Genomic DNA, 26,476 nt, shown 5'->3' with positions numbered 1-26,476 from the left:
AGCAGAGGGTAAGAAATGGGCTTTGCCCTCAAGGAAACTTCAGTGGAGCCACTGACTTATCTCCAGTGCAAATATTCGTGGCATGAAAGCCTTGCAACTCCAAGACCTCTCCTCCTTGTTTCTGGCAGAACCCCTTACACTGATGTTTGTTTCAATTCAGTAAGAAGATTTTAACCTTAGGCTTGAACCAGGAGCCTCCGCCACATCCAAATACTTTGCGGCTGCAGAGAATGATCAGATACTCAGCTACACTTTTTGTACAGGTAAACCCATCCTGTGATGGCTTCAACATCACCCATGGTATATCCTGCTCTCCCACCTCTCAGGCAGCAAAGGCCATGCCAATGGCTTACTTAGTTTTTATGCAAACATTTATAATTTTTTCAGATTATAAATGTATCGTGCCTACAGTCAGAGAAAAATCTGAATTTCAGAGAAAAGTAAAACTTTTTAAATCCCTGTCTCCAGTACAGTCACTTATCATAATGGTAAATTTTCTTCTTTTTCCATTTGTATTTGTATGTAGATAGTTAAAATTAGTGCATATGTACAAATTTGTGTCCTGCTTTTTTTTCCACTAAATTTTACATTGTGAGGACTTTTTTACATAGTCCTCAAATGATTATCATTTTTGAGTAGCTATTAAATATTGCTTCAACTGTATATGCCTTCCTTTATTTAACTATTCCCCTTTAATTGGGCATTTGTTAGATTCTAATTTTTTGCTGTTACACATATTGCCATGATGAGCATATTTGTACATAGTGTTTCTTCCTTAGAATAAGCTCCTAAGGGACTCTTCCTGAGTCACTGATTAGAAGGAAATAGCTTATTATTCAGGGGCAGATTAAATCTAGGTTATTAGATCTGGGTTGTATCTTTTTACCTCTGAAAGCCCCTTCTGAGAGAATCACCGTTAATCACCTCTGGGACTCCCTGGCAAAGAGTTCTAAGAAATGAGTCTTGTTGGGTTTTCTAATGCTGTATTGCCAAGTATTAGGCCCTTTTTCCTATTGCATAGTGATATATTCATCACTCCTATGTTGAGTGCCTACTATGTTGAGTGCCTACTATGTGCCAGGCAGTGTTCAGGTGTTCTACAGTGAACTCAAAAGACCAACATTCTTTTCTCATACGGCTTATATTCTAGAGAGGGGGACAGATGATAAACAACTAAATATATTGTATATAAGGTAGTGAAAGTGTTATGAAAACACATAAAGCTGAGAAGGAGTGATAGGGTGGGTCAGGATGGAGGTTTATAAATTTAGATAGGGTGGTCAGGGCAAGGGGCTCATTGACATTTGAGCTGGGTCAGTAACTGGAATATCTGATATTAATCGTTTGATAAGGAAAAGGCAGACCAATTTGGAAGTTGACTGTCTGACCCAGTTTAGGGTTAGATCCTCTCTTGCCACCATCAGTTATGTGAGGGGGTAATGGCTTAGCTTATCATCATGGGACTTATAGTTCTTTTTTTTCACAAAAGGAAAAAATTTAAGTGTGAAGTTGTGACTCTCTACAGGAAAAGCTGCTTGGTTTGATGTCACTGCCAACCAAAGAAAAATTTGAGGAACTGAAAAAGAAAAGGAAACAGGAAATGGAGAGGAAGAGGATCATGGAGAGACAAGTGCGTGAAGCCCAGGGTCCCAAAAGGTCCTAAGAGGTTGTGATAAATCAGAACCTTTTGTACTTAGTTTGTATTTTTCTTTTATGCTGATCTGGCCTCATTCCTGTTTCTAGAAACCAGAATAATTTTTTTCCCCCGTAGGTCCTATTTTTCTTTGAGAGGTTCTGCTGATTTTTTCCTGTTCAGAATACCATAAGGATTGACATTTCTCCCTCTAGTCTAAGTTTCAGAAAACCCAGATGCCAAGGAGTTTTTGTAGAACACATTGAAATATGCAGTTTGAAACAAATTAATATGCAGGTTTAATATCGTGTGAGAGTGTAGTGTAGATGAGTGTTAATAGATTGCAATAGAAATGTTTATGGCCATTGAACTTAAGATTGAGAAAATCTTATCCTTTAACATATCATTGCTCATTATTTTACTTTTTAAAATCAGGGTCTGCCATTCCTCTCACCCGTAGAAAAAAGCATCATTTGATTTTAGCAGCTGGTTATTTTAGTCCTTAAGTGAGAGATTGGAGTCCTACTGGTTCAGGGATGGGAGGGATCTTAGAGGAGTACTGACAGTGTGGGCTTGTTATTCTGGTGACTGTGTTTCTTCTTTTTGGCTTTGGTGTCTCTCCAGGCAGCTCTGGCATCCCATCGAAGGCCTGAGGAAAGGCAGAGTGACCTGGCATCTCACACAGCCAATGGGGAGGTGGCATCTCTTTGCAGGGGCCCTGCCCCCTTGAAAAAGGCTGAGGGCTGGCTCCCACAGTCAGGAGGGCAGGGACAGAGTGAAGACTCTGACCCTCTCCTCCAACAGATCCACAATATCACATCATTTATCAGGCAGGCCAAGGCCGCAGGCAGGACAGATGAAGTTCGCACTTTGCAGGAGAACCTGAGGCAGTTACAGGATGAGTATGACCAACAGCAGACAGAGAAGGCCATCGAGCTGTCCCGGAGGCAGGCCGAGGAGGAGGACCTGCAGCGGGAACAGCTGCAGATGCTTCGTGAACGGGAGTGGGAACGAGAAAAGGAGCAGCTCCAAGCAGCCTCCCTGCACATGCGGGCTCGGTCCCTGGATTTTGGAGAAATCAGGCCTTTTCACCTGGAGCCTAGCAGAGAGCCTCGTACCCACCTTGCTTATGCTCTGGACCTAGGTTCTTCCCCAGTTCAAAACAGCACAGCTTCCAGAATCCCCTCACTCAGCTCAGCTCAAGAGCCAGTCAGAGTGTGGTCTGAGCCCCCTGCCCTTGGCCAGGGATTCTTTCCACAGAGCACCATATCACAGCAAAGTGAGGTGTCCTCCCTAAACCCTTTTGATGAGGAAGACCTCTCCAGCCCCATAGAGGAGGGCACTGCCAACCCTTCTGCTGCAGAGGCTTCCTTTGGCCCTTCAGCTCAGATCCCAAAAGAGTATAATCCTTTTGATGAAGAAGAGGAGGAGGGGGTGATGGCAGGGAATCCTTTCACTAACCCAGACACCCCAGCAGCCAATCCTTTTGATGAGGAAGATGAACTTCCCCAGCAGAGGCCTTTGAACCCTCCTGCTCCTGGCAACCCCTTCGAGGAGCCCACCTGTACCAACCCCTTTGAGATGGACAGTGACAGTGGGCCTGAAGGTGAGGAGCCCATAGAGGAGGAGCTCCTCCTCCAGCAGATCGATAATATCAAGGCGTACATCTTCGATGCCAAGCAGTGTGGCCGCCTGGATGAGGTGGAGGTGCTGACAGAGAACCTGAAGGAGCTGAAGCGTACCCTGGCCAAGCAGAAGGGGGCCAGTGACTGATCAGCCATGTGGGCAGGGCACCTTTGGGCCCAGGAGCCAGTAGAACAGGAGAGGGCTGGTGGAATTGATGGGGAAGGAGGAAGACTGAGAATTCAGATGCATATGGGTTAGGGGAGGGAATCTGCAATTTTGTACTGTGCACTTTCAGGTAATTCCACTACAGTTGAGTAATGAAATGGGAACTAGAACAGGAAGAGCAGGAGGAATCAGCATTCATTTCCTGTTTTTTTTTTTTTTTTCGTGGGGGCTTTCCCCTTTAGAAGGGACTTAAAATTTTCACTTCCAAGATATAGCTAAATGCTGTTGGGCCCAGGGCAAAAATGGCTGCTGTGTACCTCTTGGGTCCTTTTGCTACTGCCTGGTCTTTGGTTGTTATGCAGTATTATTGGGCAGCCTTTGATAGGGCCCTTCCATTACCTGAGATGGATAAGATGGCTTCCTTTTAAACTACTCTCCTCTGGCAGAAGTCTGTCCCCATCAGGCTATGGATTCCCATTCACCTGGGCTTCCTCTCCTAGGCTTGGCTACTCCTGCTTGGGCAGTAGGAAGGGGAGGTATTGCCATGAAAGGAGTAGTTGAGACCCAGGAGAAGACCCGCACCTCTTTTTTTTTTTTACATGGGCAGGCACCGGGAATCGAACCCAGGTCCTCGGGCATGGCAGGCAAGCATTCTTATCTGCTGAGCCACCGTGGCTCACCCCCGTACCTCTTTTTAAGAGCAGGACAGGGGGGTGATGTTTCCACTGTGTCTGGTTCTCAGTTTAAATTCTTTTTTATTTGTTAGGAAATTAAGCTCCTAGTGCAGGGAGGGTCTGATCATGAGCTTTTTGGGAAATAACTTTTTGGTCAGTAGAGGCAGTATTATTTGGAGGAAGAGTTGCTCTGATGGAACGGAATGACTGATGGGACAACTGTTGTCAGACCCCTGAGAAAGCTCCCTCCGGAGCTAAGTAAAATTACTCTAATCTAGGCCTCTTCAAAGGGTCCAGTCTATCATTTTGGAAGTGGTGAATGGGAAGCTTTTGTGGAACATTGTCAGAAAAGGAAAAGCTTTCCTGAGTTAGAAGATAAATTAAAATAATTTTCAGGGGAAGTTGATCAGCTTTCCTCACTTTTTGGTTCTTCCCGTCCTGATCTGGGGCACTGGTAAGGTATTTTCTTACCAATTATTAGTATTAAGAAACTAACAACCCAGGATAATTCCAGTAGCACCCCAGTACATGAACTCTTCACCAATTAAGGGCAAAAGGGAAATTGTTACTTTAGCTTTGGTGCTTTGGTTTTCAGGAACATAACCCTTAACTCCTGTTTGATACAATGATATCCAAGTGTGCTCAGCTCTGGATAGAGTTCCTGCAATTATGCTTATTATTAATGGACAATAAATGACACTAGACACTTTATACACCATAACTAACTCTGGGTTATACTCTCGCTGTTTACTGGTGCAAGAGCTGAAATGCATTTTGTTACATTTTGGTGAAGACCCCTACAGCTCTTGCGAATGCCTGAAACCTTCTGGTGTACAACAGTCTGCATTTGTGTTGACACTATTCATGTTTCTTTAGCACCCACTGGATCCTTTATTTGAATGACAGGGTCCTGTATAGTGAGTGGAAGGGTGAGGTGAGGGTGTGTGGGTGCAGAACATGTGGAGGACCTCTTTGTATTTGGGTTCTGTTCACAAACAAGGGAACAGAGCAGTTTACTGATGTCAGCTCCATACCACCCAGCTAGTTGTCCTGAGTTATTTTGGGAAGCCTGCAGTCTGAGGCAGTCTGAGATGTTACATGGCTCAGGCCTCTTCTTCCTGGAGGCCCATGCCCTTTGTGATACTCTGGAGTGTTTCTTGGCTGGCTGAATCTTTCTCCCTTCTCAGTCTGTCATTTCTCTCTTGATGGAAGGGGAGGAGGTTCTCTGCACCGAAAAGAAGGTAGTTACAAAAGCTAAATGCTGCTTTTCATCATAATTACTTTTCTTATGAGAACAGAATTATTTTAATTAGGTGGTGATTTCAATTAAGACTAATTCACTAAATGTATCCCTTCTCTGAAATCAACCCCAGGTAGCAATCTGTTAGTAACTAAGAGCATCAAGGAACACATATTCACGAAATAATTTTTAAAACTGTTAAAAAAAAAAAAAACCACTGATTATACTAAACTAAACGAAAAATCGAATCTCTCTGATTTGATTGAATTCCTCCATGGCTGTATTCTTCCATGAATTATTTGATTTAATTCTTCCATAGCTGTATTCTCCTGTAAACATAGACATGATAAGGAGTTAGAACTCTCCCTCAGCTGTACCATTTCTCAGAATTCATGCTGACACAAAGTTGTATTTAGAGAGATGGGATGAAGGCAAGGAAAAGTTGGCTTATGAATTGCAACTACACCTTCGAGTATTACCTCATGTGCATATTTTTCTCTGTTGTCCCTCAAGCTAAACAGCTCCAGTTCATCAGCAAATGAGCAAGTTCTTGATATGGCTTTGGCAGGTCTCCCTAGACATAGATCACATACGGAAGGGACCTTGAGGATTCATGCCTCAAATGAAATTGACTTTTCCCTCCTTCTTTCTTGCTTGTTTTTTTCCCTAAAACATCAAGGACACTTACTTATTGTACTTGCAGCCCAAGGTGTCTGCTATTCAGATACTAAAATGTACCTCTGAGTCATCATGAGCCATGTAGTAGGTTGGACATTTGATACAGTTAGGTGACACGATTCAATATGAAAAGCTGGTTTCTTTACAGGTCACAGAGTGTGTGGTAGCAAATTGTGGTAGTCATTGACAATGACCGTCAGTTTGAGGGTTGTTAATTGCATGTGCTACTCTGGCGTCTTGTATTGGAACCTTTTAAAAAAAATAAATTTTAGTGGTTGTATATGTGTATATGCTTGTGCATTATAAGTGAGAATCACCAGATAACACTCCCCCACACGCGCACACCCCTCCTTTCTTAGACAATCATCTGAGTGTCAGAAGACAGTCTCAGTTCTTGTGTTACCTGCCGGTTTTAATGCCTCTGGGCAAAATGGAGGTCCCTGGGTTCTGAACAGGGAGTAGGTGTGGGCTCCAGTTCTGACCTTATTCCTAATTATTCTGCAGTATTGATTAAATGAACCGTTTTACACAAGCATAGTGCAAAACCCTTTACAATTCTGTCATCCCCATTTCACACTGAAAGAAATCAAGGCTCAGAGAAGTTGAGGAACCTTATGGCTGCCAGTTGTGCCAGGTGCTGGTTACATTTCCAGCAGGCCTGTGAGGTCGAGAAAACAGATTTAACAGGTTAGCTAGTAAGTGGTGGAGTCAGGATTTAAACCCAGGTCTAACTCACTTAGCTCTAAATAGCAAGGAGGGTTTGATCAGGGTAGGGTGGGAGTGCTCAGGCATTGTGTCCTGTTTAAAATCTGGGGAATGAGGAAAGAGGTTGGGTGCTGCTAGATGGGTTTCTGATATATCACTGGGCTTTTGAAACAGACCTCTCCAGGACCTGTGTAGATTAATAAGCCAGGAGGGAGAAGAATATTATTTAGTGCTCACTGGGAGCCAGACAGAATGCTAAATATTTTGTATAGACTCTCATTTCCAACAACTGTAGTTTTCAGGTGAGGAAATTAGTGTAGTGAGGTTAAACTTGCTCAAGTCCTCATATGTGGGCACTTGGTGTTTCTGAAGTGGGATGAGATTTTTCATCCATGGTAAGCACCTTCTGTAGACCTTAAGATCAAAAGCTCTTCTGCCTAAAACCCTTTAGAACCATAGCACAGTTTAAAAGTATTTCAGAAAGGATTTGTAGTTTCAGTTTGATCATATCCCTACCATGTTTAGTGAGAAAAAGTTGAATACATTGAAATATCAATGAATGTTCTTAGATCCCTCAGAGAACTGAGATAGCAGGACAAGTTGTTACCCTGAAATCTGCAGAGAGAGAGAGAGAGTCACAGCCAAGATGGGCTTACTTGAGCAGAAACCACAGGAGCCACAAGGTAGTGAGACACTTAAATAGTAATTTTGACAAATTGCTGGAGGCTGAGTATTTTAGATTGCTAATGCTGCTGGAAAGCAATACACCAAAAATGGAACAGCTTTTAAAAGGAATTCATTAAGTTGCAAGTTTGCAGTTCTAAGGTCATGAAAATGTCCAAATTAAGGTACTAATAAGAGGTTTCCTTTACTCAAGAAAGGCTCATGCTGTCCAGAACACCTCTGTCAGCTGGGAAGACACCTGGCTGACATCTGCTGGTCCCTTGCTCCTGGGCTCCATCTCTTTCAGCTTCTGTTTCTTGTGTGGGTTCCTTATTTGGCTTCTCCAGGGCTGGGTTTCATCTCTTGGCTTCCCTTGGCTCTCTCCAGGTTCTAGCTTGCTTAGCATCTCTTGGGAAGGCACTTGGTGATGTCTGCTGGGCCCTGCATCTTGAAAGGTCTCTGGCTGTGTCAGCTCTGAAGTTTTTTCCAAAATAGTCCCCTCTTAAAGAACTACTGTAAGTGACCCCACTTTGAATGGATGGTGATGCATCTCCATGGAAACTGCCTAATCAAAAGGTCCCACCCACAACTGGGTGGGTCACATCTCCATGGAAACTTAATTAAAAGTTTCTACCCCACAATATTAAACCAGGATTGAAAAACATGGTTTTTCTGGGACACACAACAGTTTCTAACCAGCACACTGAATGTGGCCTAGCATGAAAATGAGAAACTCCTGGGGTTGTGCTCTAAAGGAGATCCTGTACTTTCATGGGTTTTACCACTAGGAAGCCCAGGTGACTACCAAGGTGAAGTGCTGAGAAGTATCCCCTTGTGGCGCTGGCAAGTGAAGGGGAAGAGTAACGCTTGTGAAATAAGCCCAGTGTTCTCTATAATAAAGACCTACTTCCCAAGGGGAGGCTTTACCAGAGCCTGGGAAAAGGGCAGTTCTCCCACTTGAGCTCCTTCTAGCCTTCCTGTCTAAGGAAACTAAGAAATAAAAAACACTTGTGAAGGTCATAGCCTATGGACACAGGCCCACTAAAGTTCTGTGGGTTAATGGTGAGATTACAGAACGCTGCTTACCACCACCCCAACAGGGCTCCAAGATAATTATTGTGGATTACAGCTGCAAAGGGCTTTAAGACAGACTTTCTGAGGAGGAATATCTAGGAAAGTCCAAAGTTAAGAGGGGAGTAGGACACTAGAGGAACTTGAAGCCTCTGGCACATATGGCTACAGTAAAGATTAAACACAGATCAACTACTAGCCAGATTAATTTTTTTTTTTACTATTTACTAACAGTCCCTATGAGCTGATACAACTGATATTGTCTGGCCTTTGAAAAAAAAAATTAGAAGCATGCTAAAAGGCAAGAAAATAGTCTTTCAAGAAAAACCAAGCAACAGAGCCAGACTCAAATATGACATGGATGTTGGAATTATCAATCAGGAAATTTAAAATAACTTGATATATGTTAAGTGCTCTAATGGAAAAAGTAAACAACATGCAGGACAGATGGTTACTATATGTGGAGAGACAGAAATTCTTTAAGAAAGAGTCAAAAGGAAATACTAGAAATAAAACAACACTGTAACACAAAGAATGGTTTTTTTTTTCCTTTGGCTTTTAATAAAAGGGGATTTATTTTGTTAGTTCTTCAGAGGAAAGGCAGCTAACTTTCCACTGAGGTTCTTTCTTATGTGGGAAGGCACAGAATGGTCTCTGCTGGCCTTCTCTCCAGGCCTCTGGGTTCCAACAACTTTCCCCGGGGTGATTTCTTTCTGCATCTCCAAAGGCCTGGGCTGAGGTGCGAGTGCTGAGATGAGGAATGCTGAGTTGCTTGGGCTGTGCTGAGTTGAGTCTCTCATTTAAGCACCAGCCAATGAAGTCAAATGTCATTCATTGCAGCAGGCCCGCCTCCTAGCCAACTGCAGATGTAATGAGCAACAGATGAGGTTCACGTACCATGGGCTCATGTCCGCAGCAACAGAACTAAGCACGTTCACCTGGCGAAGTTGACAACTGAATCTAACTACCACACATAGTAATCAACCATTATTACGTTTCACCTTTCTGAGTAAGAAATAGAAATTGTATTTAATGATATGAAAAACACTTTTTAGTGCCTGAGCTTAAAGACTCAGATGTCAAAACAACCATCAATTCCCGCCACTCTTTGAAGTGGACGCTATACAGATGTTTTACAACAAAGCTTCATCATCTACTCTTTGTTGTCAGTGGTTTTTGTGATTTCAGGCAGCAGCCTACAAAGAAACAACTGAGATGGGAATTTCCAGAACTGAAGAGGATGTTCCTGGGTCTTTTTGGGCCTGTCTCTGAAAGAGTGTGCCCATTTTATAAAGTAGACGGCATGGGAAGCCCAAACCACTCACTGAGCTGTTCTTAATGTCTCCATACAGAAACTGTGCTAATTTTTTTTTTTAAGACTGTCAAGTAGGTCCAGAGCTAGAAATAAGAGTGTGATTGCTCCGAGCTGTTACTGAACCTCCACCCTCACATGAAAACTGCCTTACTTAAAACTCTAGACCTAGGCAACGTCAATCAGAGATTTGTGCAAGTCAGCAAATGGTTCCCTGACGAAGAATGGTTTTGATGGGCTCATCAGACTGGAGAAAATTGAGGAAAGAATCAGTGAACTTGAAGATAGGTCAACAGAAATTTCCTAAACCGAAATGCAGAGAGAAAAAATGAAAAACAAAACAAAACAACCCCATCTCCCCTCCCCAGCCAAAAAAAAAGAGCAAAACATCTAAAAATGGGGGGACAGTGAGCCATTGATGGTATACTGTGGATGGACTGTACATGTGTGAGGGTTTCCCAATAAAAAACGTTAAAAAATAAAAACCGGGAGACAATTTCAAAAGTTGTAACATGTATAGTTGGAATACTAGAGGGAGAAAACAGAAAATGAAGAAAATTTTGAAGTAATAATGGCCCACCAGTTTCCTAAATTAATGACAGTCACCAAATTGTCTCAGAAAATACCAAACAGGGTAATTACCAAAAGATCTTCACTAGTAATATCACTTTCAAACTGCATAAATCAGACACAAAGAGAAACATCGTTAAAGAAGCTGGAAGAAAAAAAAATACCTTACCTATAGAAGAACAAGGATAAGAATTACGGCGGCTTCTCACCAGAAACCATGAAAGTAAGAAAAGAGTGAAGTGGGATAAAGTGTTGAAAGAGAAAGAAAAAAAGCAAACAGCAGCCTGGGATTTTTTTGTCAGGCAAAATTATCCCTCGAAAGTGAAGGAAAAATGAAAACTATTTCAAATGAAAGTACTTCAGAGATGCAGGTCATCTATAGTTTATGAAAAAACATATCTAGAATGGTTAAGCGGCTGGAAGGGATAGATCCTAACCCAATATTTTTTTCTTTAGTCAATTTTAGAAATTTCGCAGTTGAAACCCTTCATTTTGAAACTGGAGCAGTTGAGAGAGAAGTTGACTTATTTGAGTTTAAACAGCAAGTTACCAGAGTATTTGGCACTATGGTCTCCTTATTTAATTTCTACTGTATTGTTCACGTCTGATTGACTGAACTTGAGCCTATTAAGATTTTCTTATGTGTGGGAACAAATACAGATTTACAGCGTGTGAAAATCTAAAGTACCAGTAAGGGGGTGTTTCTAAAACGAAGTTGTACACGCCCGTGTTCTCACGAGGGACCCAAGCCAAAACCCGCTAGCCTGCACTGCAAGTCCCAGGCTGCTCTGCGGCGTGTGCGCTGCCTGCCGGGAGGCGTCGCCTGTGAGCCTGCGCGGGAAACGCAAGCACTGCGCTGAGAAGCCGCGTGAGGCCCGCTGGGTTGGCGGCGGCTCGGTGGCTGTTCCCTCTTCGGCGGGCGGTCTGCACAGCTAGGCACCAGGCGCCGCCGCCATGCGCATGAAGGGCCGCTTCCCCATCCGCCGCACCCTGCAGTACCTGAGCCAGGGTGATGTGGTGTTCAAGGACTCGGTGAAGGTCATGACGGTGAATTACAACACGCACGGGGAACTGGGCGAGGGCGCCAGGTCAGTCCGAGCCCAGTGAGGCGGTCCCGCCGACCTAGCAAACCTTAAATGATGATGGTGATAACGTGGTAGGAACGTCGCTGCTGTCCTGTTGAGACCAGGAGCTGCTCTAGGTGCCCACTTATTCCTGAGAATGGCCCTCTGAGGTCGGTGCTGTTATATCCCCATTTTACAGGTGGGGAAAATGAGGGCCAGCTTGCTCCAAGTCTCCCAGCAAGAAGGGAAGGAGAGCGGGCTAGCCGGGGCCGGGAACCCTGGGTTGGCACCTGGGCTCTGCCCTGGCTTATGGGGCTGTTTCGTGCCGGAGAGGACAAGTGTCCCTCAACTTTCCTTTCCCCTCGGTGGTGGACACGGCTAAACCGAGGGGGCCTCCAGCCTCATCAATCACCTGTGCCCGGCAGGCGAGCGGTGGGAAGGGGCAGCCTCGATGACCGCGCAGGCCACGCACCTGCTGCTGGCTGTGGGACGAGTTGCTTCTTTTCAGTGCTGAGACGTGGATGAAGTGACAGAAGTGAGAATTGCTAACGTGTGAATCCTTGTTATAAGTCTGGCAGGGTTATAAGTGTTTCTCATGAATTATCGCATTTGATTTTTACAAAAACGTTATTATCTTTCCGGCTCTAGGGATGAGGAAAGGCGGCACAAAGAGGTTAAGTAACTTGCTTGTCCAGGGTACCGCAGCTAGTGAGCGAGTAGTGAGCCAGGTGGTGTGTGCCGCTGTTTTGCAGAACACACCCCGTTGTAATTAGGTGGTTAATGAAGTCGGATGTCTAGCGGCAGACTTCTCCAGTGGCGGGTGAACTCCGAGGTGTTGGTTTTTAGCCTTGAGCAGAGGTTGGCTCATTGAATGGAAGTCCCCAAGTGAAAGGTTTGAATTGAATCTTGAGACAACTGCTGTGCTTTAGTTTTTTAAGGTATTAAGTGAGAATTTACTGAGTACCTCCTGATTACTAGGTCTAGTGCTGTGCGCTGGGAATTCAACTGTAACGGGAAAAAAGGTCCTGTTTTTGAAAAACTTGGTGAATGAGTGTGTGGGGTGGATCAAAATGAGTCCCGCGAACTAGATGAATTTGACAAAAGAATGACAGACTGGTGAGGGAGAAGTCAATCACTGACCTGGCTTTCAGTCCTAGCTCTTTCACTTGCTGGCTGTGTGACCTAGGGAGGCTTATTTACCTTTTCTGATCTTGGTTTCGTTAGTTGTGAAATCCCTCTTCCCAGGGTTGTTGTGAGTCTAAGTGGAGTGTAGAGTGCCTAGCAAAGTGCCTGCCATATATAGCAGGTGCTCAACAGAAGATTCCATTATTAACTTTCCTCCCCTGCTTCAGCAAGAACCATTTAAAAATCCCCCTCCCCCTTTTTTTCTTTTGTCCTAGTGATTTTAGTTGTAGGAAATTCCTATATGTACACGTTCTGGTTTATTTTTGGTATGTGGTGTTGGGTGCTCTGCTGTGGGCTGGTGATTGAGCAGAGGCATCCTAAGCCTGGGAATGTACAGTAAGCTCCAGAGTTTCTATTTAGTCCTTGTGCTGTGATGGTCTACAGGGTTTATTAGGAAAAGCGGTAATCCCCTGCCATCATTTCCTTCCCTGGAAACACCAACTTTCAACTCACGACTACTTAATTGGTTTTAGTTCCATATAATAAATATTCTTGGTGTTACCTATCAACTTGCCACTATGGAAGTTGAGGATTTAGTTTTATTTACACCATTGCTCCCGGCTCCCCTCAGACACATGTATACTACGTGACCCTTTATTCTCCTCATGTAGTTGAGAATTTGGGATAGAACAGTATTCAGTGTTTAAAGTAATAAGACTTTGTAAACACTATATCCAGTTGAGCCAGACAGAATATTGTGATTATTTTTCCTTTTTGTATTTAAATCCTTTTAATTTTCCTTGAATGCTTTTGTTATTGTATATTGTTTTGTTTCAACTGCAGATGCTGTCCCAATTGTGGAAGTCTCCCCAAATGGCTAAACAGTTAGATTTTCTGTTGATTTTTATCAATTTCTTCTTCGTAAAAAAAGTCTTACAAGTTGTATTCTGGACTGGTTGAGCTGCATAGCTGTCTTCTTGGTTCTCCTTTCATCTATTTTCCTAGGTATTCCCTTCCCTCGCTCTTATTTTGGATCCTATGTCTTCCACTTTCTTGATTTCACTCCCTTGTTTTGGTGGAACACATCTGCCCGAGTGTCCTAAGAAAGCATGTATATGTAAGAGGTAAATTACATGTCTGAAAATGGCTATCTACCCTTCACACTTAGTTGGAAATTATTTTCCCTTGGAATTCTGAAAGCAATTGATGTTTTATGTTTCAATTTCTAGTGTTGCTTTTGAGAAGTCTGATGTTTTTTCTGATTCTTGGCCCTTTGTACGAAGCCTGTTTCTCCCCTCTTTGGAAGTTGATGGGATCTTCTCTTTCTTCTCAGTGTTCTGAAATTTCCTTCTGATGTACTGGTTACTCAGTGAGGCCCATGTTTAGTGCCTTTTCATTTTGAGAGAATTTCTTGAATTGTTTTGATTATTTATTCTGTTTTTTTAAAGAATATTTCTTTCTGGAACTCTTATTTCTTTGGCTATTAGACTTCTTTGATTGCTCTTCTAAATTCCAAAGTTCTTTCCTGTCCTTGACTTTTTTTTTTTAATAGCATGCAGTATCTTTTCTTATCACTCAGGGTATTACCAATAAAGGTTTTGAAGTTTTCTTGTGCTACAACATGGTGTTGGTTTTAGTGTTTTTGGGGTTGGAGGTTAATCACCTCTTTGGCTCATTGAGCATCTGACTATTTGAGACTGCGGCCCTAAGAATCTGATGGAGCCTACGGCGTGTGGGTGGGATTTTTCAACTGTGAACTTCACTGTAGGGAAATTCAACTAGATCATTTTGTTGGAGAACCCCTGATGTTTTTAGGTAACGTTTCTCTTGAGCTGGTGGGATTCCTCATAAAGTATTTTCTAACCTCCTGCCTGAAGGGTGTAGACCTGGCCAGCAGAGTTCTGGCAGTCAGCAGGCAAAGAGGCTGAAGTCACACCATTCAGTACATAACTGTACCCCTGCTCCAAACTGCACTAATAGCTCCCAGGCCAAAGACCTTCCCTCTCCAGAGAATAAACCTTCAGATTGCTGGGAGGAAGTAGGGGGTAGGCATTTTTCCCTGTTGGGATAGGGATCATCAGATCACAGGGCTAATTGCTTCTTTTGTTTAACATTTTAACACATTGTTTAAAAATATTGCTGTTTTAGTTGTTTACTGGCATAGAGAAATACAATTGATTTGGCAGGAGTGTATGCAGGAAATAAACTCCAAAGGGAGAATAAATTCACTAATTCTAACCACTTATCTATAGAATCTTGAATTTTCTACATTGTCATTTGTTGTCTCTTAACAATGTTGGCTTTATTTCTTCTGTTTCCCCCTTTTTTTCAAGGGTGGAGACTTTTGAGGTCTCAGACTGAGGCAGAGCATGATTTAACAAGTCCCCCAACCTTAGTGGGCCTTGAACTTTTTTGTCTGCTTGCACCTCAAGGCTGTCAGCTTAGCCTCTCAGCTCCCTCTTCCAACTGTTTCTTTTTAAAAAAATATTTTTATTAAGACATCTTCCCACACATACAGTCCATCCATAGTACACAATCATTGGCTCATAGTATCATCACATAGTTGTGTATTCATAACCATGGACATTTTTTAGAACATTTGCATCACCATCTGCTTCTTAAACAGACTTTCAACCAGTCCTGTTTATCAGCCTGACTCTTGCGCTACTCCCAGGGGATCTGCAGTACCAACCTTAAAACGTTGAAAATTTCCTGGGGTTTCCAGTACAAATCAGGTTGCTGGTTGGTTTACCCTACTAACAGTTTGGGGTTTTGCTTTCTTAGGGTCTGCAAAGTTGGTTTTCATGTGTGTTTCTTCCCTTCACCTTCCAATATTTTTGTTGCTGATGTCTCTTCCTTTAGAGTTGATATCTTAAAAATCCCTGTAGTGTTGTTAGTAGAGTTTCAGGAGGAGGTAGAGCTAAGTGCATGTGTTCAGTTCACCATCTTTAATTAGAACTCCTAGTGATTTTTAAAAACTCAATTATGTAAAGTTATATGTATGTGCATATAAGAAGTATACGAAAACCTCTTTTCCTCCTAGTGCCACCAGGCCTCTCCGAGATAACTTCTGCTATGTTCCTTGTATTTTCTTTCCGAAATGTCCATGCTTATATAAGCATCTGTGTGTGATTTACATGTGTATGTACATTCACAATATAGGTATATATAAATACATTAAAATATATAAATAGTTCAGTTGGATCAGGAGGTTTATTATTTTATTTTTTTGTATACCATGTGGGTTTTTTGATTGTTTGTTTGTTTGTTTGAGTGCATGGGCTGGGAATTGAATCCTGGTCTCCTGCATGGCAGGTGAGAATTCTACCACTGATTTACCCTTGTACCCCTGGGTTTATTAGTTATTAGGCAGATTCCTGCTGTTATTCATTCTTAACTCAAGAAATGCTTGGATGAGAAATACCTTCATTATACCCCTGCTGTTTGAAGTATATCCATCTACCCTTGGCCTTTGAATTTGAAGAACCTATTTGAAACTACTGCTTGTATTCTCTGTCTAGCAGTGTGCATAGACTTCTCTACTTCCTCAATTTCAGATGTTGGGAAGATGACTGATTGTTTTTTGAAGGGTGTTCCCTTAGGGCTCCCCAAAATCTCAGGGATTTTAAAATGAATTTTACTATATCAGAGAGCCTTTATTTAACTTTTTATTTTGAAATAATTTCACATTTACGGGGTTGTTACAAAAATAATACAAAGCCCACACAGAGAACTCCAACATACCTCTCACCCAGGTACCCAGATCCACCAATTTTTAATATTTTCCTCATATGCTGTATCATTCTGTCTGTCCATCTGTCTCTCTCTCCTCCGCCACTGTGTCTCTCTCCCCTGTCCTCTATGTATCTCTCTTTCCCATTTGCTCTCCCTCTCACCTCTCCCCACCTTGCATTGATATGGTACATTCATTAAAATAGATGAAAACACATTTTTATATTTGTACTATAAATGTTAGTCTGTGGTTTAATTTAGGGTTCACTATGTTATATAGTTCCATGAATTTTTTTTCCACTTTTTTTAATTAATATTTTTGATTTTTTAAAAAATACCAAAAAACACCAAATGAATGGAAACATTCATAACTTTTGATCATTCCATTCTACATATATAATCAGTAATTCACAGTATCATGACATAGTTGCATATTCATCATCATGATCATTTCCTGGAACATCTGCATCTATTCAGAAAAAGAAATAAAAAGAAAACAGAAAAAAATTCATACATTCCATACCCCTTACCCCTCCCTTTCATTGATCACTAGCATTTCACTCTAAATTTATTTTAACATTTGTTCCCCCTATTATTCATCTTTATTCCCTATATTTTGCTTGTCTGTTGATAAGGTAGATAAAAGGAGCATCAGACCAAGGTTTTCACAATCACACAGTCACATTGTGAAAGCTATATCATTATACAATCATCTTCAAGAAACATGGCTACTGGAACACAACTCCACATTTTCAGGCAGTTCCCTCCAGCTTCTCCACTACATATTGACTAACAAGGTGATACCTATTTAATGCGTAAGAATAACCTCCAGGATAACTGCTCTACTCTGTTTGGAATCTCTCAGTCATTGACACTTTATTTTGTCTCATTTCACTCTTCCCCCTTTTTGGTCAAGAAGGTTTTCTCAATCCCCTGATGCTGAGTCTCAGCTCATTCTAGGGGTTTTCTCAATTCCTTGATGCTGAGTCTCAGCTCATTCCAGGATTTCTGTCCCACTTTGCCAGAAAGGTCCACACCCCTGGGAGTCATGTCCCACGTAGGCAGGGAGAGGGTGGTGAGTTTGCTTGTTGTGTTGGCTGGAGAGAGAGGTCACATCTGAGCAACAAAAAAGATTCTATTGGGGATGACTCTTGGCCTAATTTTAAATAGGCTTGACCTATCCTTTGTGGGGTTAAGTTTCATATGAACAAGCCCCAAGACTGAGGGCTCAGCCTATGGCTTTGGTTATCCACACTGCTTGTGAGAATATCAAGAATTCAACTTGGGGAAGTTGAAATTTCCCCTTTTTCTCACCATTCTTTTGCAAATACTTTTTTATTTAGTTCCATGAATAATATATAGTTTCATGAATTTTAAAAAAGTTATTATTCTAGTAACATGCACAATCTAAAAATTCCCCTTTTAACCACATACAAATATATCATTCAGTGCTGTTAATTACATTCACAATGTTGTGCTGCCATCACTACATCTGTTACAAGACTTTTCTGCTGTCCCATATACAAGCTCTGCATATATTAAGCCTTAACTCCCTATTCCCTGTCCCTACCCTATCCCCTGGTGACCTGTATTCTCAATTCTGACTCTTTGTGTTTGCTTATTCTAATTATTTCATATCAGTGAGTTCATACAGTATTTGTTGTTTTTTGTGTGGCTTACTTCACTCAGCATGCCTTCAAGTTTCATCCGTGATCATTTATTTTTAAATTGAGGTAAAATTTAAATATAGTAAGGTACACACCTGTAGAGGTACAGCTTGATGAACTTCTGAATATGAGTACACACATGTAACAACCACACAAAATTGAGGATGCTTTACTGTTTTTGTTTTTATGTTTTTTGCTTTATTGGGTTTTAGGTTAGTATGCAGTGTGTGGTAGGAATGCAGGTTTATTTTACCTCAAAATTCTGTTTCATAGATTTCATTTCTTTCCTTTTGCAGGAAATTTGTGTTTTTCAACGTACCTCAGATCCAGTATAAAAACCCCTGGGTGCAGATCGTGATGTTCAAGAACATGACACCCTCCCCTTTCTTGCGGTTCTACTTAGGTGAGTGGGGTGCTCTTTCTGCTAGGTTCCAGGAATTGGCCCAGACATTGGGGACCACACCTGGAAGGACATTTACCTTTCCTCCCATCTGTTCTTCTGATGGTAGCAGTCAAGGTGATCTGAAATGTGTTTTTTATTAGAGAAGTTGTAGGTTTACAGAAAAGTGATGCATAAAATACAGAGTTTCCATATATACCCTCCAGTCATGAACACCTTGCATTGAAGTGGTATGGTTGTTACAATTTATGAGAGAATGTTTTTATAATTGTACTATTAAAAATCATCCATTGTTTACAATAGGATTGACTGTTATATAAGCCTATGCTTTTTTTTTTTAATTTTATCTTAGTAACATATATATAACCTAAGGTTTCCCTTTTCAACCACATTCACGTAGATAATACAGTGCTTTTAATTACATTCACAACATGGTGCTACTATCACCACTACCCATTACCAAAACTTTAATATCCCAAATGGAAACTCTGTATTACTCTAGTATTAACTCCCCATTCCCTAACCCCAGCCCAGCCCTTGGTAACCTGTATACCAAATTCTGACTCTGAGTTTATGTGTTCTTACTAATTCATATCAGTGAGATCATGCACAGTATTTGTCTTTTCGTGACTGGATTATTTGAGGCTTGCCCTTATGAAACATTTCTATAGGGGAGAAGCTAAGACTATCCGTAAGGAGGCCTAAGAGTTGTTTCTAGGAAGCTCTTTGTTGCTCAGATGTGGTGTCTCTCTCCCCCTCTCCCCTCCCCTCCCCTCCCCCTCCCCCTTCCCCCAAGATTGTCAGTTAAATTAATCTGCCTGTCCTTTAGTGTGGACACCCCTTCTCAACATGAAGATGTCAGAGCGGGCGTTGCCTAAAAATGCCTATAGACTGGGAGAGGGATCAGAGGAGGAGGAGGTGTAACAGAGAAAATAGGATTTAACAAATAAGCATGACTGCTGGATGCACTATATTAATATTCCTTCTAGCCTCCAATGATTTGGAGCAACTAGAAGGAAAACTCTGAGAAGGTGAAATAGTAGCATATGACACACTCTGGGATCTGTTCTGTAACTCCTTGTTGAAGTGTGCTTTGAAAACTATTGCTTTTTTCTTTGCTTTGTTGTATGTGTGCTATATTTTACAATGAAAAGAAAGGCAGAAAATAAAAATACCATCTGGGTTTTGGTGGCAGTGTGTAATATTGTTGACTCTTCTGAGCTTAGACAGTCATATGAAAAAGAATTTAAAAAAAAATCCTGCCCAGTTGAAATGGTGAAAGATGTTTAATGATAAAGAGACAAAAAAAATTGTTTAACCTCCATATATTTGGGAATTTTCCAGTTCTGTGCCTAGTATTGATTTCCAACTTTGTTCCCTTATGATCAGAGAAAATTTTGCACAATTTCAAAAATTGCAAGTTTGTTTTTCTAAATTTGGGACCTGTTTTATAACCAGAAATGTCTGTCCTTCAGAACAACCCATGAGTATTTGAGAAGAATGTATATTCTGCTTTTTTGGGGAGTACTGATCTATATATGTCTATTAAGTCTAGCTTATTAATCATATTATTCAAGTTTTCTGTTTCCTTAGTGATCTTCTGTCTACATGGTAATATTCATTGATGAAAGCAGTGTACCAAAGTCTCCAGCTATTATTGTAGAGACGTCAGTTTTTCTCTTCAGTTTTGCCAGTGTTTGCCTCATACGTTTTGGGGCACTCTGGCTGTGTAATATTCATGATTATTTCTTCTTGGTGGATTGCACGTTTTATTAATATATAATGCCTTCTTTGTCTCTCATAAGAGGCATTTTGCATTTAAAGTCTATTTTGTCCGATATTAGTATGGCTACCTCAGCCGTTTTTTTGGTTACTGTGTGCATGGAATACCTTTTTCTAGCCTTTCACTTTCAGCTCACTTGTCATCTTTGGGGCTATGTCGACTCTCTTGTAGACAGGAAATAGAGGAGCATACTTTTGTATCCATTCTGCTAATTTGTCTTTTGATTGGGGAGGTTTACTCTGTAAATAGTCAGTGTTATTACTGTAAAGACAGTTCTTTCTTCAGCCATTTTGTTCCTTGGCTTTTATGTATAACATCTTGTTTTTAATCTTTTTACCCTTTTAATTACCTTACTGGTAGCCTTCATTTCTACATTCTCTTCTAAGCCTTTCTCCTGTCTTTTCTTTTTAGCCTGCAGAACTCCCTTAAGCATTTTTTTAAAAATGTTTTTATTGAATCTCTTTACTTGTGTTTAGTTTGTTGAGATCTTCTATTTCTTCCTGAGTCAGTGTAGCTTGTTTGCATGTTTCCAGGAATTTGTCCATTTCATCTGAGTTGTCTAGCTTGTTGGCATATAGTTGTTCATAGTATCCTCTTATGATTTATTTCTTTAGGGTCTGTGGTAACATAACCCTTCTTATTTCTGATTTTGTTTGTTTGCATCCTGTCTCTTTTTTTCTTTGTCAGTCTTGCTAATGGCCCAACAATTTTATTGATTTTCTCAAAGAAACAATTTTCCGTTTTATTCTTTCTGCTGTTCTTTAGTTCTCCCATTCCTTTATCTCTGCTTTAATCTTTATTTCCCTTCTTCTGTTTGCTTTGAGGTAGTTTGCTGTTCTTTCTCAAGTTCCTCCAGGGGTGCTGTTAAGTCCTTGATTTTTGCTCTTTCTTGTTTTTTAATATATGTGTTTATGGCAATTAATTTCCCTCTCAGCACAGCCTTTACTGCATCCCATAAGTTCTGATAAGTTGTGTTCTCATTTCATTTGTCTCCAGATAGCTACTGATTTCTCTAGCGATTTCTTCTTTGCCACTTGTATGTGTTATTTAATCTACATATATTTTGAGAGTTCTCATTCTTTGGTGGTTACTGAGATCCAGCTTTATCCCAGCTGATATTTGTGATCAGAGAAAATGCTTTGAATAATTTCAGTGTTTTTAAATTTATAAAGACTTGTTTTGTGGGTGGGCGATGTTCAGTGGCAGAGTTCTTACCTGCCATACTGGAGACCTGGGTTTGATTCCTGGTGCCTGCCCATATTTAAAAAAAACAACAACAAAAAAAGACTTGTTTTGTGCCCCAGCATATGAGCTTAAGCATTTTTTGTGGGCAGGTCTTTGGTTAATGAACTCTCTCAAGCTTGTTTGTCAGTGAATATTTTTAACTCGTTCTTGTTTTTGAAAGACATTTTTCTGGATGAGGAATTCTTGGTTGGCGGTTTTTCTCTTTTAAGAATCTTAAATATCTCATAGCACTCCATTCTTGTCTCCATGGTTTCTGATGAGAAATTGGCACTTAGTCTTATTAAGTGTTCCTTGTATGTGATAAATTGCTTTTCTCTTGCTCCTTTCAGAATTCTTTCTTTATCCTTGGCATTTGACATTCTGATTAGTATGTGTTTTGGAGTCAATCTGTGTGGATTTATTCTGTTTATAGTACATTATGCTTCTTGGATATGTATATTTGTCTTTCACAAGAGTTGGTAAGGTTTTAGCCATTATTTCCTCATAAGTTCTTTCTGTCCCTTTTCCTTTCTCTTCTCTTTCTGGGACACCTGTGACTCACAAGTTTGTGCACTATGTGCTATCATTCATTTCCTTGACACCCTGCTCAAATTTTTCTGTTAACTCTATTTGATTTTGGATGTCCTGTCTTCTAGGTTTCTGATCCTTTCTCCTGCCTGTTCACATTTGCTATTGTATGCCTCTAGTGTGTTTTTTTATCTCATCTGTTATACCTTTCTTCCCATACTGTCTGTTGTTTTTCTTTGCATGCTTTCAAATTCTTCTTTATGCTCAACCAGTCTCTTTTTAATATCCTTTATCTCTTTAGTCATGTTTCCCCTCATCTTTGTATTGATTTAGGAGATTTGTTTGTATATCTTTGGTTAGTTTCTCCAAATTCTGTATCTCTTACGACTTTTTAAAAAATATATTTTGATTGATAAATCTTCATAAGCAAACATTCCATACATGGTGTACAATCAGTAGCTCATAATATCATTACATAGTTGTGTATTCATCACCATGATCATTTTTAGTATGTTTAAATCAGTCCAGAAAAAGAAATAAAAAAAAAAAGTTCATATATACTGTTCGACCGGAATGCAATATACCAGAAACTGAATGACTTTTAAAAAGGGAAATTTAATAAGTTGCTAGTTTACAGTACTAAGGCCGAGAAAATGTTCCAATTAAAACAGGTCTATAGAAATGTCCAATCTAAGGCATCCAGGGAAAGATACCTTCATCCAAGAAAAGATACCATCATCCAAGAAGGCCAATGAAGTTCAGGGTTTCTTTCTCAAGTGAGAAGGCACATAGCGAACACAGTTAGGGTTTCTCTCTCATCTGAAAAAGCATGTGGTGAATACAGCGTCACTGCTAGCTTTCTCTCCTGGCTTCTTGTTTCATGAAACTTCCTGGGAGGCATTTTCCTTCTTCATCTCCAAAGGTTGCTGGCTGGTGGACTCTCTGCTTCTTGTGGCTACGTTGTTCTGCTCTCTCAGAATCTCCCACCGTTCTCCAAAATGTTTCCTTTTTGTAGGATTCCAGTAAAGTAATCAAGACCCACCTGGAGACATGTCTCCACCCAATCCAGTTTAATAACCACTCTTGATTGAGTCACATCTCCAGGGAAATAATCTAATTAAAGTTTCAAACATGCAACAGTGAATAGGGATTAGAAGAAATGGTTGCCTTTACAAAATGGGATTAGGATTAAAACGTGGCTTTTCTAGAGTACATTCATCCTTTCAGACTGGCACATATACCATACCCCTTACCCCTCCCTCTCATTGACCGCTAATATATCCATCTACACAATTTATTTTACCCTTTGTCCCCCCTATTATTTATTTAATTTTTATCTGTATTCTTTTACTCATTTGTCCATTACCTGGATAAAAAGAGCAACAGACACAATGTTTTCACAGTCCCACAATCACATGGTGAAAGTTTCATCTTTATACAATCAGGTTCAAGAATCAAGGCTATTGGAACACAGCTCAACAGTTTCAGGTACTTCCTTCCAGCCACTCCAATATACCATAAACTAAAAAGGGATGTGTATACAATGCATAAGAATAACTTCCAGGATACCTCTTGACTCTATTTGAAATCTCTCAGCCATTGAAACTTTATTTTGTCTTGTTTCTCTCTTGTTCCTTTTGGTCATGAAGGCTTTCTTATTCCCTTGATTCTGGGTCCCGGCTCATCTGGGGATTTCTTTCACACGTTACCAGGGAGATTTACAGCTCTGGGAGTCATGTCCCATGTAGGGGGGAGGATAGTGAGTTCACCTCCCAAGTTGGCTTAGAGAGAGTGACCACATCTGAGCAACAGAACAGTTTTCTAGGGGTGACACTTAGGCATAATTTTAAGTAGGCTTAGCTTCTCCTTTGCAGGAATAAGTTTCATAGGACATACCCCAAGATTGAGAGCTTGGCCTATTGATTTGACTGTCCCCACTGCTTTCAAGAATATGAAACATTCTCCAACTGAGGAAGTTGAGTATTTCCTCCTTTCTCCCCAGTGCCCCGAGGAGACTTTGCACATGCTTCTTTATTCATTATCCAAACTACTCTGGAATATTTTGGGGCATCACACTAATCTGGACAAACCAACAAGATCTCATGCCCTGTTCAAGATTCCATGTACTTATGGTGCTCAAACTGACCATACAAGTTAAATTAGGAAATGTGCTACCCAAAATAGAAAATTTGCATGAAATTAACATTTCTCCCTTAGGTCAAACACAGAAGTTGAAGTTTTAAATATGTATAATATCATCCTTTACCCTTTATTCTGATTTACCTTAGTCCTATCCAGATTAGCTTCGTTCATATCTGTGCTTGAAGTCAGATCCTTTTTTTCACCTATTTAAACAGTTCCTGACTTTCATAGCTTCATAGCTCTAATTCTCAGCCTTAGGTGTCACATAAGTACCTGAAGTTTCTGGGAATGACCAGGTTATAAACAAACAACTCATATCTCACAAATTAGAAATAACAGTTACAACTCCTGAATATATGTTACAGCTGTAAGATCTTACAATCTAGGACCCTTTACAGTAGGCTCTCATCTTCAGTTCATCGGATTTTTAGAATGTAGTTAGGCCATATGAATGAGGCATGATAATATTTGCCTTTTATTTCTGACATTTCATTCAACGTACAGTCCTTAAGGTTCATTTGCCTAGTTGAATGCCCTACAACTTCGTTCCTTCTTACGACTGCTCAGTAGTCCATTGTATGTATCACCATGGTTCTCCCTTCTTTTCTTCAGATGTACCCTTAGGTCACCTCCATCCATTGTGGATCACGAACACTGCCACCATAGATACCAGCGTGCAAATGTCCATTTGTGTCCCCACACTCAATTCCTCCAGATATATACAGAGCAGTGGGGTTGCAGGATCATATGGCAGCCCCACCCCTAGCCTCCTGTGGAACCACCACACTGGCCTCTGAGGAGCTGCATCACTCAGTTTCCCTGCCAACAGTGAATAGGTACACCTCTTTTTCTGCATTTTCTCTAGCACTTTTTTCTTTCTGTTCATTTTTAAACAGTTTTATTCACACATCAGACAGTCCAACTGAAGTGTATAGATAGACCCTCACCACCGTAATCTATCTGAAGACATTTCCTTTTCTTCCACAAAGAATCCATACCCCTTCCCCATGCCCCCGCCTGCTGACGTTTTGTTTTGTCATACTGCCTATGTTACGTTCAGTGGAAGCATATTACAATGTCACTGTTGACTACAGACCCTAGCTTACATTGATTGTAGGTTTTCCCATATACGGTCTCTTTTCAGCATCCTGCAACACTAACATTCACTTGTTCTCCCTCATGCAAAAACGTTTTTTTATTTGTACATTTGATCACCATCATTGTCTACTCTAGGCATTTCTAAATTATACCGTCCCAGTCTTTATCCTCGAACTTCCCTTTTGGTTTCAATCCTTCTCCCTCTATCATACTCCACATTCAGCGTCATTCAGTGTATTTACATTTTGTGTTGCAATCAGGTAGTATTGTGCTATCCATTTCTGAATTTTTACAGTCACTCCTGTTGTACACTCTGTATTCCTTCAGCACCAATTGCTGAATCTCTGCCCTATTTCTGTGTCCTGATAACCTGTGTTCTTAACTTCACTTCTCCAAGTTCACTCATTAATGTTAGTTCATATCAGTGAGACCATACAGTATTTGTCCTTTTGTTCCTGGCTCATTTCACTCAGGACAGTGTCCTCAAGGTTGTAATGTCCTCAAGGTTCATCCACATTGTTACATGCTTCATGACTTATTTTGTATTCCATTGTATGTATATACCACAGCTTGTTTAGCCACACATCTGTTGATGGACGTTTTGGCTGTTTCCATCTCTTGGCATTCATGAGTAATGCTGCTATAATCCGTTTGTGTCCTTGCCCTCATGCCCTTTGAATAGGTACCTAGTAATGGGATGCTCTATCATATGGCAATTCTATACTTAGCTTCCTGAGGAACCACTAAACTGCCTTCCATGGTGGTTGTACCATTTTACATTCCCACCAACAGTGAATAAGTCTGCCTCTTTCTCCACATCCTCACCAGGACTTGTCATTTTGTTTTTTTTTTGATAATGGCCATTCTTGTGTGTGTGTGAGATGATATCTCATTGTGGTTTTTATTTGCATTTCCCTAATAGTCAGTGAAGTTGAACATCTTTTCATGTGCCCTTTTAGCCATTTGTATTTCCTCTTCTGAGAAGTGTCTGTTCATGTCCTTTGCTCATTTTTCAATTGGGTTGTTTGTTTTTTTGTTATTGAGTTGAAGAATCTCTCTATATATTCTACTAAACCCCTATCTGATATGTGATTTCCAAATATTGTCTCCCATTGCATAGGCTGCCTTTTTACTTTCTTGACAAAGTTCTTTAATGCACAAAAGTATTTAATTTTGAGGTGTTCCCATTTATCCATTTATTCTTTCACTGTTCCTGTTTGGATGTAAGATCTAGGAAACCGCCTCCTATTGCAAGTTTTATATTTCTCTACATTCTAAAAGTTTTATGGTCTTAGTTCTAATGTTTAGGTCTTTGATCCATTTTGAGTTAACTTTTGTATAGGGTGTGTGATATGAATCCTCTTTCATTCTTTTGC

The 26,476-nt window shown here is 40.6% G+C and overlaps 2 protein-coding genes across 5 annotated transcripts in view; both read left to right on the top strand.

Moving 5' to 3' along the window:
* The window catches only part of RBSN (rabenosyn, RAB effector), a 51,113-nt gene extending 46,304 nt beyond the window's left edge, over positions 1–4,809 (top strand). For all 4 annotated transcript variants that reach the window (XM_077116450.1, XM_077116446.1, XM_077116448.1 and 1 more), the window contains 3 exons: positions 161–263; positions 1,526–1,630; positions 2,258–4,809. In XM_077116450.1, coding sequence (XP_076972565.1) covers positions 161–263; positions 1,526–1,630; positions 2,258–3,406 — 1,357 coding nt within the window. In that variant the 3' untranslated portion in view covers positions 3,407–4,809. The remainder of the gene's footprint in view (positions 1–160; positions 264–1,525; positions 1,631–2,257) is intronic.
* Positions 4,810–11,167: 6,358 nt separating this feature from the next.
* Positions 11,168–26,476, top strand: part of MRPS25 (mitochondrial ribosomal protein S25) — a 72,690-nt gene continuing 57,381 nt past the window's right edge. The window contains exons 1-2 of the mRNA XM_077116451.1: positions 11,168–11,425; positions 18,222–18,328. Coding sequence (XP_076972566.1) covers positions 11,292–11,425; positions 18,222–18,328 — 241 coding nt within the window. The 5' untranslated portion in view covers positions 11,168–11,291. The remainder of the gene's footprint in view (positions 11,426–18,221; positions 18,329–26,476) is intronic.

The sequence above is a fragment of the Tamandua tetradactyla genome, chromosome 9 (genome assembly GCF_023851605.1).
Source record: "Tamandua tetradactyla isolate mTamTet1 chromosome 9, mTamTet1.pri, whole genome shotgun sequence".
Taxonomy (NCBI): domain Eukaryota; kingdom Metazoa; phylum Chordata; class Mammalia; order Pilosa; family Myrmecophagidae; genus Tamandua; species Tamandua tetradactyla.
Note: the sequence above shows the minus strand (reverse complement) of the source record. Positions and strands in the feature narration are given on the sequence as shown.